Source organism: Trichomycterus rosablanca, chromosome 10 (genome assembly GCF_030014385.1).
Source record: "Trichomycterus rosablanca isolate fTriRos1 chromosome 10, fTriRos1.hap1, whole genome shotgun sequence".
Classification (NCBI taxonomy): domain Eukaryota; kingdom Metazoa; phylum Chordata; class Actinopteri; order Siluriformes; family Trichomycteridae; genus Trichomycterus; species Trichomycterus rosablanca.
Window position 1 is genome coordinate 8,598,232 of NC_085997.1, and position 13,641 is coordinate 8,611,872.

Sequence of the window (13,641 nt, forward strand, 5' to 3'; positions counted from 1 at the left end):
CATTTCAATTGTAAAATACTGCTGTAACAATGTAAATAGACGCTGAATAAACATACTTTATGATCAGAATAAATACGTTTAAATTTCTCACATTTTTAGAAATCAGAAACCAGGGTCCTGGCATCCACGCGGATGTTACTTTGACACGTACCACCTACCTCAGCATTGTCATAGACCATGTACACCAAGCAATCATGCAAACTGTATTCCCTGATGGCTGTGTCCTCTAAAGAAGTAAACTTGCATAAAGCATGAGATGTCAGAAGTGGGATTCGAACCCACGCCTCCAGGGGAGACTGCGACCTGAACGCAGCGCCTTAGACCGCTCGGCCATCCTGACATGCTTGCAAGTTCTTAATGCCAATTACCAACAACACCCCCACATGGCCAAAGATTTGTAGTGCTGAATCTTTTCACATTATTATGTACAGGGGTTGGACAAAATAACTGAAACACCTGTCATTTTAGTGTGGGAGGTTTCATGGCTAAATTGGACCAGTCTGGTGGCCAATCTTCATTAATTGCACATTGCACCAGTAAGAGCAGAGTGTGAAGGTTCAATTAGCAGGGTAAGAGCACAGTTTTGCTCAAAATATTGCAATGCACACAACATTATGGGTGGCATACCAAAGTTCAAAAGAGGACAAATTGTTGGTGCACGTCTTGCTGGTGCATCTGTGACCAAGAGAGCAAGTCTTTGTGATGTATCAAGAGCCAGGGTAATGTCAGCATACCACCAAGAAGGACAAACCACATCCAACAGGATTAACTGTGGACGCAAGAGGAAGCTGTCTGAAAGGGATGTTCGGGTGCTAACCCGGATTGTATCCAAAAAACATAAAACCACGGCTGCCCAAATCACGGCAGAATTAAATGTGCACCTCAACTCTCCTGTTTCCACCAGAACTGTTCGTCGGGAGCTCCACAGGGTCAATATACACGGCCGGGCTGCTATAGCCAAACCTTTGGTCACTCGTGCCAATGCCAAACGTCGGTTTCAATGGTGCAAGGAGCGCAAATCTTGGGCTGTGGACAATGTGAAACATGTATTGTTCTCTGATGAGTCCACCTTTACTGTTTTCCCCACATCCGGGAGAGTTACGGTGTGGAGAAGCCCCAAAGAAGCGTACCACCCAGACTGTTGCATGCCCAGAGTGAAGCATGGGGGTGGATCAGTGATGGTTTGGGCTGCCATATCATGGCATTCCCTTGGCCCAATACTTGTGCTAGATGGGCGCGTCACTGCCAAGGACTACCGAACCGTTCTGGAGGACCATGTGCATCCAATGGTTCAAACATTGTATCCTGAAGGCGGTGCCGTGTATCAGGATGACAATGCACCAATACACACAGCAAGACTGGTGAAAGATTGGTTTGATGAACATGAAAGTGAAGTTGAACATCTCCCATGGCCTGCACAGTCACCAGATCTAAATATTATTGAGCCACTTTGGGGTGTTTTGGAGAAGCGAGTCAGGAAACGTTTTCCTCCACCAGCATCACGTAGTGACCTGGCCACTATCCTGCAAGAAGAATGGCTTAAAATCCCTCTGACCACTGTGCAGGACTTGTATATGTCATTTCCAAGACGAATTGACGCTGTATTGGCCGCAAAAGGAGGCCCTACACCATACTAATAAATTATTGTGGTCTAAAACCAGGTGTTTCAGTTATTTTGTCCAACCCCTGTATCTTAGAGGGTTAAAGACATAATGTGTATAAAGCACTAGCAGTCAGAAGTGGGATTCAAACCCACACCTCCATGGGACACTGTGACCTGAACTTAGCGTTTTAGACCTCATCCTGACTAGCTTGGGTACCATCGATACCACCCTCGCCCCACACGGACTAATATTTGTACGAACTGCTTAATCTTTTCACATTATTATGTATAGTAAATGTACTGACTGTAACCCATTTGCTGCACTGTACACTTTGTCACTAGGTTGTAAATCATATATCAATAGAAAGGGAGCCCCATATGAGATCTCCAACTGACCAAATAATGTTTTTGGGTGGACCATTGTTAGCACTGTACGGCACTAGCATGTTAGGGTGTGTTTTCTCTGGTATGAGTGTATTAGGTACAGCCTTCTTGTTGGGTTTTTAACTGACTGGATTATTTGTTAAGAACTCAAACCCTGTTTGTGCTTGTTGTAGGCTATTCAATCGACCATTAGATGGCATAATATGAATACAGTTAATATTGCGTTAGACTCAAGCAATAGAACACGAGAGGGAGTGTGTTATCGCGAATAACATCACGGCTGTGATTCGGTCGCAGGCACGCGTGTTATTCGCGATAACACACGACCTCAAGTGTTCTATTGCTTTTATACAACAGTTTTTACAAAATAAAGAAAGAAAATAAATCAAAGAAGTCCTGAATTTCATAATAAATATGCTTTAATATTGACAATACCTTCTGCCAAAAAGTAGTTCCACAACGAATATAAAGTTTAACACTACAAAGCAGACATCCCAAGTTGCAAAAACTCATTTCAGGGAGGTAAGAACAACAAGAAGAAAAAGGCAAGAACCTCCGAAGGGAAAAAAGAAATAAAAAACCTCTTGCACACACCAAAGGATATTGGTGATAACAGAACTTTTAGGAGCTGCTAACTGGGCTATTAAACTAACTGTTCGCGTTACAAACACATTAATGTTCCCTACATAGTGCACTAGATTGTGTATCAGATCACGGATTTATGTTCCCTACATAGTGCCCTAGACAGTGAATTAGACAACTGATTTATGTTCCCTACACAGTGCGCTAGATTGTATATCAGATAACGGATTTAAAACGCGATCGGGAAAAAGGTCTGTGTCGCCTGCGTGCGCGTTTGTGTGCATGAAGCTTGTCGTTACTGGCAACGCGTCAGCGGAGTAATACAGTTGTGGTGTGAAAAGGCCGTGCTGTTATCACGAATATCAGCACGGTTAGAACGCTTCTCAACCAATCAGATTGTAAGGTCGGAACTAACTGTTGTATAAAGTAAAACGATGTCTGTTTCTATCACAGTTTCATCGCATGCTGACCTCTAGAATACAACTAATGTATGTAGCACTAAGAAGTGTTTCTTAAGGGTTCTTTTTGTGTTCTTGGTAGAACTGTTTCTACTTGAAGAACCCTTTAGTATAATTTAAGGTTCTTTGCTAACTCAGTTTGAGTTTTATGGATTTTTTTTTCTCTTGCCACATATAAATGCACATTACATTTTAATGACTGGAAAACAATCGTGCAATTGATACAGGAAAAAAGGAAAAAGGTGAAAGAAAGGAATCTGTTTGTAATCTACCTGCAAAATTCTCCTCCAGAGATGTTTTTCTTTGTGTGTGTAAGCAGCAACATACTTCACTTAAAACTTTATATAATCGCCTTCAAGAGAGACAACACGGATCTTTACAGCCCGGGTAGCTCAGTCGGTAGAGCATCAGACTTTTAATCTGAGGGTCCAGGGTTCAAGTCCCTGTTCGGGCGAATTGTTTCTTACTGCATTAGGTAAGAGGTATTGTCCCGTACTACATGGTTTATTCAGAAAGTTGAAGAATTTGTACTTTGTGAGATATTTCTAAGTGAAATAGCATGTACTTGATCAGCTTGAAATAATAGTGCACTGTATGTGCAACATGTTCTCCACCCCAACTTGTTGTACGCCCAGCTTTTTCAAACAGACTGTAGTAATTGCACTACATTAAACAGCTGGTATATCCTGCACTATTGTGGCCCTTACATAATGCAGCATCAACACTCTGTTAGTACATTACAATTTACAAAGGGTCCTTCGTAAGGGGAATTAGCTTAAATGGTAGAGCGCTTGCTTAGCATGCGAGAGGTAGAGGGATCTATGCCCACATTCTCCAGTGTACAAACATTGTGATAATTTAATGGCATCATGTAAAAAAGTCAATGTGTCATTGCTCACTGAAACTATATCTTTTCAGGTTGTTATGTATGGTAGGGGGTTAAAGATGTAAGTTTGTACATAGCATGCACTGTCAGAAGTGGGATTCAAACCCACGCCTCCAGGGGAGATTGCGACTTGAAGGCAGCACATTAGACAGCTCGGCCAATATAGTGTATAAGTGACTTCAAAAGAGTCGAAACAGGTATAAAACCTTTTTATATGAATTGAAGTTTTACAGGACAACGTATGTTAAAGTTTGTAATTCAAGTCACGTCCTTGTGAGGATTAAAGCAGGTTACAGAGCCCGGATAGCTCAGTCGGTAGAGCATCAGACTTTTAATCTGAGGGTCCAGGGTTCAAGTCCCTGTTCGGGTGAGTTGTTTCTTGCTGCATTAGGTAAGCGGTAATGTCCCGTACTACATGGTTTGTTTAGAATGATGAAGAATTTGTACTTTGTGAGATGTTTGTAAGTGAAATAGCATGTACTTCATCAGCTTGAAATAATAGCACACTGTATGTGTAACATGTTCTCCACACCAACTAGTTGTACGCCCAGCTGTTTCAAACAGACTTCAGTTCTTGCTTCACAGAGCCGCTTTGTTATTGCACTGCACTAAACAGCTGGTATATCCTGCACTATTGTGGCCCTACATAATGCAGCATCAATGCTCTGTTAGTACATTACAATTTACAAAGGGTCCTTCGTAAGGGGAATTAGCTCAAATGGTAGAGCGCTCGAGGTAGCGGGATCGATGCCTGCATCCTCCGGGTTTTAAATTTATGTAGAGAAACAGATGGACTACAGTCAGTAATTGTAGAAATACAAAGTGCTTTAATATGGTAAGCGGAGCTGATAAAATGGACAGTGAGTCTAGAAACAAAGAGGTTGTTTTAATGTTATGTTCTAACCTGTAATATATTGCATTTCTCAAAATGTCCACTAGGTGGAGGCAAACCTCAAATTTACGAAAACAGTGGCCACATTTCATGTCAATCACGTTGACCTGTTAAAATGAGGGGCGATCTACCAGCATGCACTGTGAGATCGACTGGTAGATCGTGATCGACGTATTGGGCACCCCTGATGTAAAACAACTGTACTTTTGGTAACCCCTTTGGAGTCTTTCCAAGGAATTGCTCCTGAAAACTTTTATTGTTTATTGAAACACAACATTTCCATCACAGATCTGCTTCAAACTTAGGGAGATCCGCTGTCAGAACTCGGACACAGTCTCTATTTTCAAGTCTAGATTGAAAACATGTTTATTTACTCAGGCTTTTGATTGGTCTTTTCAAACTAAACAAGCAAACCTAGTTATGCTGTAATAGTTAGGGGTGCTGGAGTCTAAACCTGTAAAACTCTCTGATATTTTATTCTTAATGATTTCACATTGTAACAACATCTTCTGTTGTTTTAACCCGAGGAGGCTCTGACGGAAACCTGTTCACCCTCTTGAGGTTAAAGACTGCAAGTCGAGACTGCAGTGCCAACAATGCTGCTCCTACTAGATGTGACGGAAACCTGGCGTGTTTGCACCAAAAATGTCCAGAACTTAAAACTGACTTTATCACAGACTGGACTGAACAATGAAGAACTTACATTATTTTTTTGCTAGATACAACTTTCAGTTCAATTTAATTTTGTGTTTGTATGATTTGTGTAAATCCTATTTATTTAAAGTATCCTCCAGGCCACCCAAGAAGGACGGGTCCCTGCTGAGACTGTTTCCTCTCAAGGTTTCTTCCTGAGTTTTTCCCTGCCACAGTCGCCCTCGGCTTGCTCAATAGGGGTTTTTGGTCTGTTGGTCCTGGATTTTGTAAAGTTGCTTTGAGACAATGTTCATTGTAAAAAGCGCTCTATAAATAAATTTTACTGGACATGTGTCCGAGATCTCTAACTCAAGCACCGTTTATGTAATCCATTTGAGTACTACTGTATTTTATAGAGTACATCCTGAGCTTTTTATTAATGTCACATTTGAGGGTGTGTGGCAGCTCATGAACTTTCTTTTAAAAATGGCTGCCATGTCATATTTCACGTTTTATGGAAATAAGCAAAGTAAGAGATCAGTTTTGTTCAATATGAGTCGTAACTTCAGTTTATAAAGATTACAGAAATGTACAGCAATTTTAACCCTTTCTAAACAAAACATTTATCCAATGTCCTTTGTTGTGGACAGCAGGACTTACTACACCCGGTTTTTAGCCTATTTCTATACAAGGAAGCAGAGAGCTGAGTAAGGCAGAAAATATTTTATTACAAATTTATGCAGGAAATTCAGGTGGTGGTGTGTTAGTGTGTGTTGTGCTGGAATGACTGGATAAGACACAGCAGCGCTGCTGGACTGAGAATAGTCCACCAACCAAAAACATCCAGCCATCAGCACCCAGTGGGAAGCGTCCTGTGACCACTGATGAAGGTCTAGAAGATGACCAATTCAAACAGCAGCAATAGATGAGCGATCGTTTCTGACTTTACATCTACAAGGTGGACCAACTAGGTAGGAGTGTCTAATGGAGTGGACAGTGAGTGGACACAGTATTTAAAAACTCCAGCAGCGCTGCTGTGTCTGATCCACTCATACCAGCACAACACACACTAACACACCACCACCATGTCAGTGTCACTGCAGTGCTGAAAATGATCCACCACCTAAATAATACCTGCTCTGTAGTGGTCATGTCAATAATTGTAGAAATTCAAAGTGCTCCTATATGGTGAGTGGAGCTGATAAAATAGACACTGAGTGTAGAAACAAGGAGGTGGTTTTAATGTTATGGCTGATTAGTGTAAACCAGTGATTCTCAAACTTTTTCTGTCACGCCCCCCTTTGGAAGATGAAAATTTTCATGCCCCCCCAACAAAATGCTGACAAAAGTAGGTCAAGTTTAACTTTGTTGAAATATCTTCAAAGATCATGAATGTTCCTTTCACCTTTATTCCAGTCATTTCTGTTGTGCATTATCAAACCACTTTTTGACATATCACTAAACTGCTCCTTCAATCAGTCTGCTATTTCAAATATAAAAAAATTAAATAAATTTTGCAAACACTTTGCAAAAAAGATAAAGTTGTATCTCTGCCAAAAACGTGATTTGTGAGAGTTCAGGTCTTATCACTGTATTAGTGGCTGTTTTTCTTTTCATCCCTGTCAAATACCTCTGTATCCACATCCACATTTACCTTCTGTAAATCTAGACCAGGGGTGCCCACACTTTCATGGCTTGAGATCTACTGCTTCAGTCGACAGGTCATCACCATCTACTTTTTAAGGTCGGCCTCATCGTTTTTCAAAAAAGCTTTGAAGCTTTTTAAATGCGCTTCAGTTCCTGTACTGATATTCAGCTTTACAGGGCAAGTGACTGAAAAATCACACTGACCTTATTCTGATTATTTGCTCTAAACAGTATCAGTCAGGTTTATGTGGTCTGGACAGTAGCTGCTGATACTGATTCTCAAGCAGTTTTTCAAGTAGTCATCAGTAAGGGTGGACCAATATTTACACTTCATAATTTTCATGTGGGAAAAGGTTGATTTACACAACTAGGTTGATCCGAAACAGCTGTCAAATATTTGGCAGTCAAATATGTGGAAGTTCCAAAATTGATGCTATCTAATTATTTTATGGTTACAGCACCTTTTCATGTAGAGTTGTAGAAATTTAGCTTTTACAGGATCCAGTGAAATTTTCTATATTTGTAATTTAAGTGGCTTGTTTCACCTAAGTGAAGCGTTTTATATGAATGTCAGATAACAAACCGCAAATTAAATAATGTGGCCACATTTCATGTCAGTCACGTTGACCTGTTTGAATGAGGCGCGATGTACCAGCGTGCACAGTGCGATAAGTGTATTGGGCAGCCCTGATCTAGACTCTGTCAGAATTAATACTTCTAACCTGAAAGCACGGTTTGTTTATTGTACACCGTGAAAAGATTCCGACGTTTAAACATTGGTTCCGCGCTTCATTTCAGACGCGCCCCCTCTATCATGCCTCTGCGCCCCCCAGGGGAGGCGTGCCCCACACTTTGAGAAACGCTATCTGTACTGAATTTAATTACAGTTTCAGCAGAAAAACAGCATACAACAGACAGTTCTGACACCCCAACAAGAGAGAAAAGGGTACGTACCTTAATTACTGCTGATTTACTGTATAGTGTAGAATGTGTACAGGTGATTCTTTGTACAGGTAAAGTATGAACTGTGTCATTTCATACACTTCTGTAGCAGAAGGAACTTGATTATATAACATTGTTTTTAACTCGTCCTTTAAAAAGAGAAATTTAACCTCAGTAACCAAACCTGTACATTAGTTTAGAGAAACGTAATATTAAATCCTGAACATTTAAAACACGATAATTTTTCTTTTAAAAAACAGTTACTTTAATAATGTTTTGCACTTTGCTCGTCACAATGCTGAACCTGTATTTCCACTTTTCTCTCCCCGCAGTTCTTACCTGTACAAGCAGTGAATTCTTGTTGATAAATGAATCAGTTATTTTATTTGCTCAGTGATGTACAGGTTAAGAGAAACAGAAAAAGTTTTATCTGTTTTTATGTAAGTAAGGTTATAGCAGCTCAGTAGAAAAACAATGAAATGATCAGTACAGATCGATTTGTGCAGATTATCATTTAAAATCAGCTTTAGTGTTTTTTTCTGTCTGTAAAAGTATGAATTTCAATATTGAGCATAAACACTACTACACACAACAGGAGGTAAAAACTCATTCATGTTTAGAGACGTTTCAATAAAAAATCTACACTTAAAAGACATTAACACCCCAACTATCAGTAACACCTCATGTTTTCTATTGATTTTACTGGAACTAAATGATGTGCTTTTATTCAAAAGAAGAATGGCAGAATCTTCACCACCACCGCTAAGGAGAGGTCGCTCAAACAGCATGAGTGAAACACATTCATGTAAGTTTCACTGTTCATGTACTAGTGATGTGTGGATGATTTTTTGTATATAAACAATATACAATTAGGTTGGTCAGTAAAACACTGGAAATCAATTCAATAGAGATTCAAGAGAATTATCAAATCATAGGTTCTTCTTTTCACTGTATTTTACAAAATGTTCAAACTTTTTTGGAAATGGTGTTTGTAATATAAACACGTCTTAATGGTAATATATATGTGTGTGTGTGTGTGTATATATATATATATACCGCTCAAATGGTATTATATGTACCGCTCAAAAGTTTGGGATCACTGTGAATTTTCTTGTTTTCAATGGAAACACACATGAGATTAGGAAATCTAGCAGGACATGCAGACATTGTCAAAGTAGGAAATTTTGATTTTAATGGAAATGATGACTGTGTACTTAAAATTTTGCCTTCATCAAAAAAGCCACCTTTTGCAGCAATTACAGCCTAATAGACCGACCCTAGGCGCATTCTAGCTGTCAATTTTTCGAGGTAATCTGATGTGATTTCACCCCATGCTTCCTGGAGCATCTCCCACAACATGGATTGGCTTGATGCAGTCTTCCTCCGTACCATACGGTCCAGCTGCTCCCACAACAGCTCAATAGGGTTCAGATCCGGAGACTGTGTTGGCCACTCCATTACAGTCAGAATTCTGGCTGACTCCTTATTTCTTAAATATTTCTGACACATTTTGGAGGTGCGTTTGGGGGTCATTATCCTGTTGTAGGATGAAATTGGCCCCAATCAAGCGCTGTCCACAGGGTATGGCATGGCGTTGTATAATCTTGTGGTAGCCTTCCTTCTTTAAGGTCCCTTCCACTCTATATAAATCTCCTATTTTACCACCTCCAAAGCATCCCCAGACCATCACGCTGCCTCCACCATGCTTGACAGATGGCATCAAGCATTGGTCTTGCATCTTTTCATTGTTCCTGTGCCACACAAATGTTCTTCTGTTTGATCCAAAGACCTCAAACTTGGACTCATCTGTCCACAACACCTTCTTTCAATCTTCCAGTGTCCAATGTTTTTTCTCTTTAGCCCATTGCAGTCTTTTCTTTTTATTGGCCTGTGTGAGGTATGGCTTTTTCTTGGCAATTCTGCCATGAAGTCCAGCATCCTGAAGTCGCGTCTTTACCGTTGATGCTGACACTGGTGTTTGACGGGTTCCATTTAGTGCAGATGTCAGTTGACAACCTGTGAGGCGTCTTTGTCTTAAATTGCACAGTCTAAGATATTTATCTTCTTGTACAGTTGTGCACCGGGGCCTCCCACTCCTTTTTCTGTCCTTGTTAAAGCCAGTTTGTGCTACTCTCTGAAGGGAGTAGTTAACAGCATGGTAAGATATTTTCAGTTTCTTTGCAATATCTTGCATTGAGTAGCCTTCCTTTCTTAACACAACAATAGACTGACGGGTCTCTAAAGAAAGTTGTTTCTTTCTGGCCATTTTGAGCCTGTAAGCAAGCCAACAATTGCTGATGCTTCAGATACTAAACTAACCTAGAATGTCGTGCTCCCTTTTATGCTCCCTTATTAGTATAACATTTTATAGCTGTGCAACAAAATTGAAAAAGCATTTTCTAACAATTAATTAGCCTAATAACATTCTTAACTTGCATTCGCAGCCATACCAGGAGGTTGAGGCAGAGGACTGAGAATTGCTGATAATAGGACTATATGCAAAATAGGCCTCTATACAAAAATAGGCTTTAATGCAAACATTTTCATTCTTTAAAATTTTGCAAGTGATCCCAAACTTTTGAGCGGTAGTGTATATATGAGGTAAATCTCTTCAGTTACACAGTTGTATAAAGTGTATAAATGATCTTTTGCTTCTTTTATTTTTCTGAAAAATCTGTCAGTCACTCATAAATCCAGCTCCATCCTGTCTGAAGATCAGCTACAGTGTTCCATCTGTCCGGATGTGTTTACTGATCCAGTCACCACTCCATGTGGACACAACTTCTGCAGGAGCTGCCTTACACAATACTGGGATAAAAGTCCACAATGTTACTGTCCATTATGTAAAGAGAAATTCACCAAGAGACCTGAACTCAAGATCAATACAACACTGAGGGAGGTTTCTGATCACTTCAAGAAGAAAAGTCAAGTTGATAAACCTGAGGTTCTTTGTGATGTCTGCACTGGAGAGAAGCAGAAAGCTCTGAGATCATGTCTGGATTGTGGTGTGACTTTCTGTGAGTCTCATTTAGAGCCTCACATTAATGTCCCAAAATATAAGAAACACAAACTCATAACTTCTGTGAAGAACCTGGAGCACTACATATGTCAGAAACATGAGAAACCTTTTGAACGGTTCTGTAGAGATGATCAGACCTGTGTCTGTCAGTTCTGCACTGAGGGAGACCACAAGAACCACAACATTATTCCTATAGAGGAGGAGATTGATAATAAGAAGGTAAGAAACACTAGTAAAATAGTGTAAATCAGTCTTTATGAAACAGAGAAGCAATTGAACATTTACTATTATCTTCTCAGACTCAGCTGGGTCAGACACAGACGGAGGTGCAGCAGATGATCCAGGATCGACTGAAGAAGATCAAAAAGATCAACCACTCAGTAGAGCTCAGCAAAGTGAGTAAATATAATGTAGTACACTTTAACAAAGGAACATTAAAATAATAATAGTTAAAATAAAATTCTTCTTCCTACAGAGAAACACAGAGAAAGAAAAATCTGACAGCATTAAAACCTTCACTGATCTGATTCACTCCATTGAGAAGAGTCAGAATGAGATGCTGAGGATGATAGAAGAGAAGCAGAAAGTCGTAGAGAATCAGGCTGAACGATTCATTAAAGATCTGGAGCAGGAAATCACTGAACTACAGAGGAGAGAAACTGAACTGGAGAAGCTTCTGAACACTGAGGAACATCTCAACATTCTACAGGTCAGTGTTCCTCTATCTGTCAGTCTTCCTCTATCTGTCAGTGTTCCTCCATCTGCTCAATGTTCCTCTATCTGTCAGTGTTCCTCTATCTGTCAGTGTTCCTCCATCTGCTCAATGTTCCTCCATCTGCTCAGTGTTCCTCTATCTGTTCCTCCATCTGCTCAATGTTCCTCTATCTGTCAGTGTTCCTCCATCTGCTCTATGTTCCTCCATCTGCTCAATGTTCCACTATCTGTCAGTGTTCCTCTATCTGTCAGTGTTCCTCCATCTGCTCAATGTTCCTCCATCTGCTCAATGTTCCTCCATCTGCTCAATGTTCCTCCATCTGCTCAATGTTCCTCTATCTGCTCAGTGTTCCTCCATCTGCTCAATGTTCCTCTATCTGTCAGTGTTCCTCTATCTGTCAGTGTTCCTCCATCTGCTCAATGTTCCTCCATCTGCTCAATGTTCCTCTATCTGTCAGTGTTCCTCTATTTGTCAGTTCCTATATCTGTCAGTGTTCCTCTATCAGTCAGTGTTCCTCTATCTGTCAGTGTTCCTCTCTGTCAGTGTTCCTCTATCTGCTCAATGCTGCTGCAGAACATCACTGAACATCTTTCACTATACTGAGAAATTTCTCCTTTTTCCTGACCTGCTGTAGGTTTATCCAACAATCTGCAGCCCTCCAACCACCAAGAACTGGACTGATATTAGTATCAACACTAATCCAGATGTGGAGATTCTGAAAACATCTCTCTCTCAGCTTCAGAAAACTCTGGACGAGAAGCTCAATAAAACTCTGAATGAGATGTTGAGAAAAACTGGTGAGAAGTTTCATGTTCCAGTGTTTAGACGTTGGTGGACAGTAAATGTAGTTCACGTCTTTAATGTTAAAGCTTTAGCAGATTCTGTGTTTACATTAAAATCACATCTTTATAATCACATCAATGATTTTGTTGTAAACAGTCTCCACAGAACTGAAGAGGATTCAGCAGTATGCAGGTACAGAGCAGCTTCTGTTCTTCTCTTTAATCATCCATTCATTTTCACCCTGGTCAGGGTCACAGTTGCTAAACAGGAACAAACATTCACCAGGGTACCAATCCATCACGGGGCAACACACACTCACATATTCACTCACTCACACACCATGGAAGATTGTAATAGCCAATGCACCCTCTGCATGTGTTTGGAATATAAGAGGCCTTTACAATACCAAAAGGAGAACATACCAAATGCCTTACAGACAGTGATCATGATTAAAAGAATGAACCCACTTTGATACAAATACAGTATGATATAATAAACAATTTATTAATGATCTCACATACTGTGTGTTTATTTCAGTGGACGTGACTCTGGATCCTGATACAGCAAATCCTAATCTCGTTCTGTCTAATGATGGAAAACAAGTCACATATGGAAACACAAAGCAGAATCTCCCCGACACCCCAAAAAGATTCACAAGGTACATTTCCATCCTAGGAAAGCAAAGTTTCTCCTCAGGTAGATTTTACTATGAGGTGCAGGTCAGTGGGAAGACCTGGAGTTTAGGAGTCATCAGAGAGTCTGTAAACAGGAAAGATGAGTATACACTGACTCCACAGGATGGATTCTGGACTGTGATTCTGAGGAATGGGGATGAGTATAAAGCTTTTGCTGGTCCTTCTGTCCTCCTCTCGCTGAAAGAGAAACCTCAGAAGGTCGGAGTGTTTGTGGATTATGAGGAGGGTCTGGTCTCGTTTTATGATGTAGAGAACAGGGTTCATATCTACTCGTATACTGGTCAGACGTTCACTGAGAGACTCTATCCATACTTCAGTCCTTGTAATAATGATGTAGCTAAAAACCCAGCACCACTCATCATCACTCCTGTAATAAAGAAAATGAAATGTGTTATTCAGTAA

At 40.3% G+C, this 13,641-nt stretch overlaps 1 protein-coding gene and 3 non-coding genes across 4 annotated transcripts; 3 read left to right on the forward strand and 1 right to left on the reverse strand.

Moving 5' to 3' along the window:
* Positions 1-257: 257 nt before the first annotated feature.
* On the reverse strand, positions 258-340 carry trnal-cag (transfer RNA leucine (anticodon CAG)). Its single transcript has one exon. It is a non-coding gene; the product is annotated as a tRNA-Leu (tRNA).
* Positions 341-3,408: 3,068 nt separating this feature from the next.
* Positions 3,409-3,481, forward strand: trnak-uuu (transfer RNA lysine (anticodon UUU)). Its single transcript has one exon. It is a non-coding gene; the product is annotated as a tRNA-Lys (tRNA).
* Positions 3,482-4,210: 729 nt separating this feature from the next.
* On the forward strand, positions 4,211-4,283 carry trnak-uuu (transfer RNA lysine (anticodon UUU)). Its single transcript has one exon. It is a non-coding gene; the product is annotated as a tRNA-Lys (tRNA).
* A 4,482-nt stretch (positions 4,284-8,765) lies between these two features.
* Positions 8,766-13,641, forward strand: LOC134321636 (E3 ubiquitin-protein ligase TRIM39-like). Its single transcript, XM_063003435.1, has 7 exons — positions 8,766-8,832; positions 10,709-11,265; positions 11,346-11,441; positions 11,522-11,755; positions 12,396-12,558; positions 12,701-12,736; positions 13,082-13,641. Exons 1-7 carry the CDS (start codon positions 8,766-8,768, stop codon positions 13,639-13,641), a joined length of 1,713 nt encoding a protein of 570 aa, XP_062859505.1.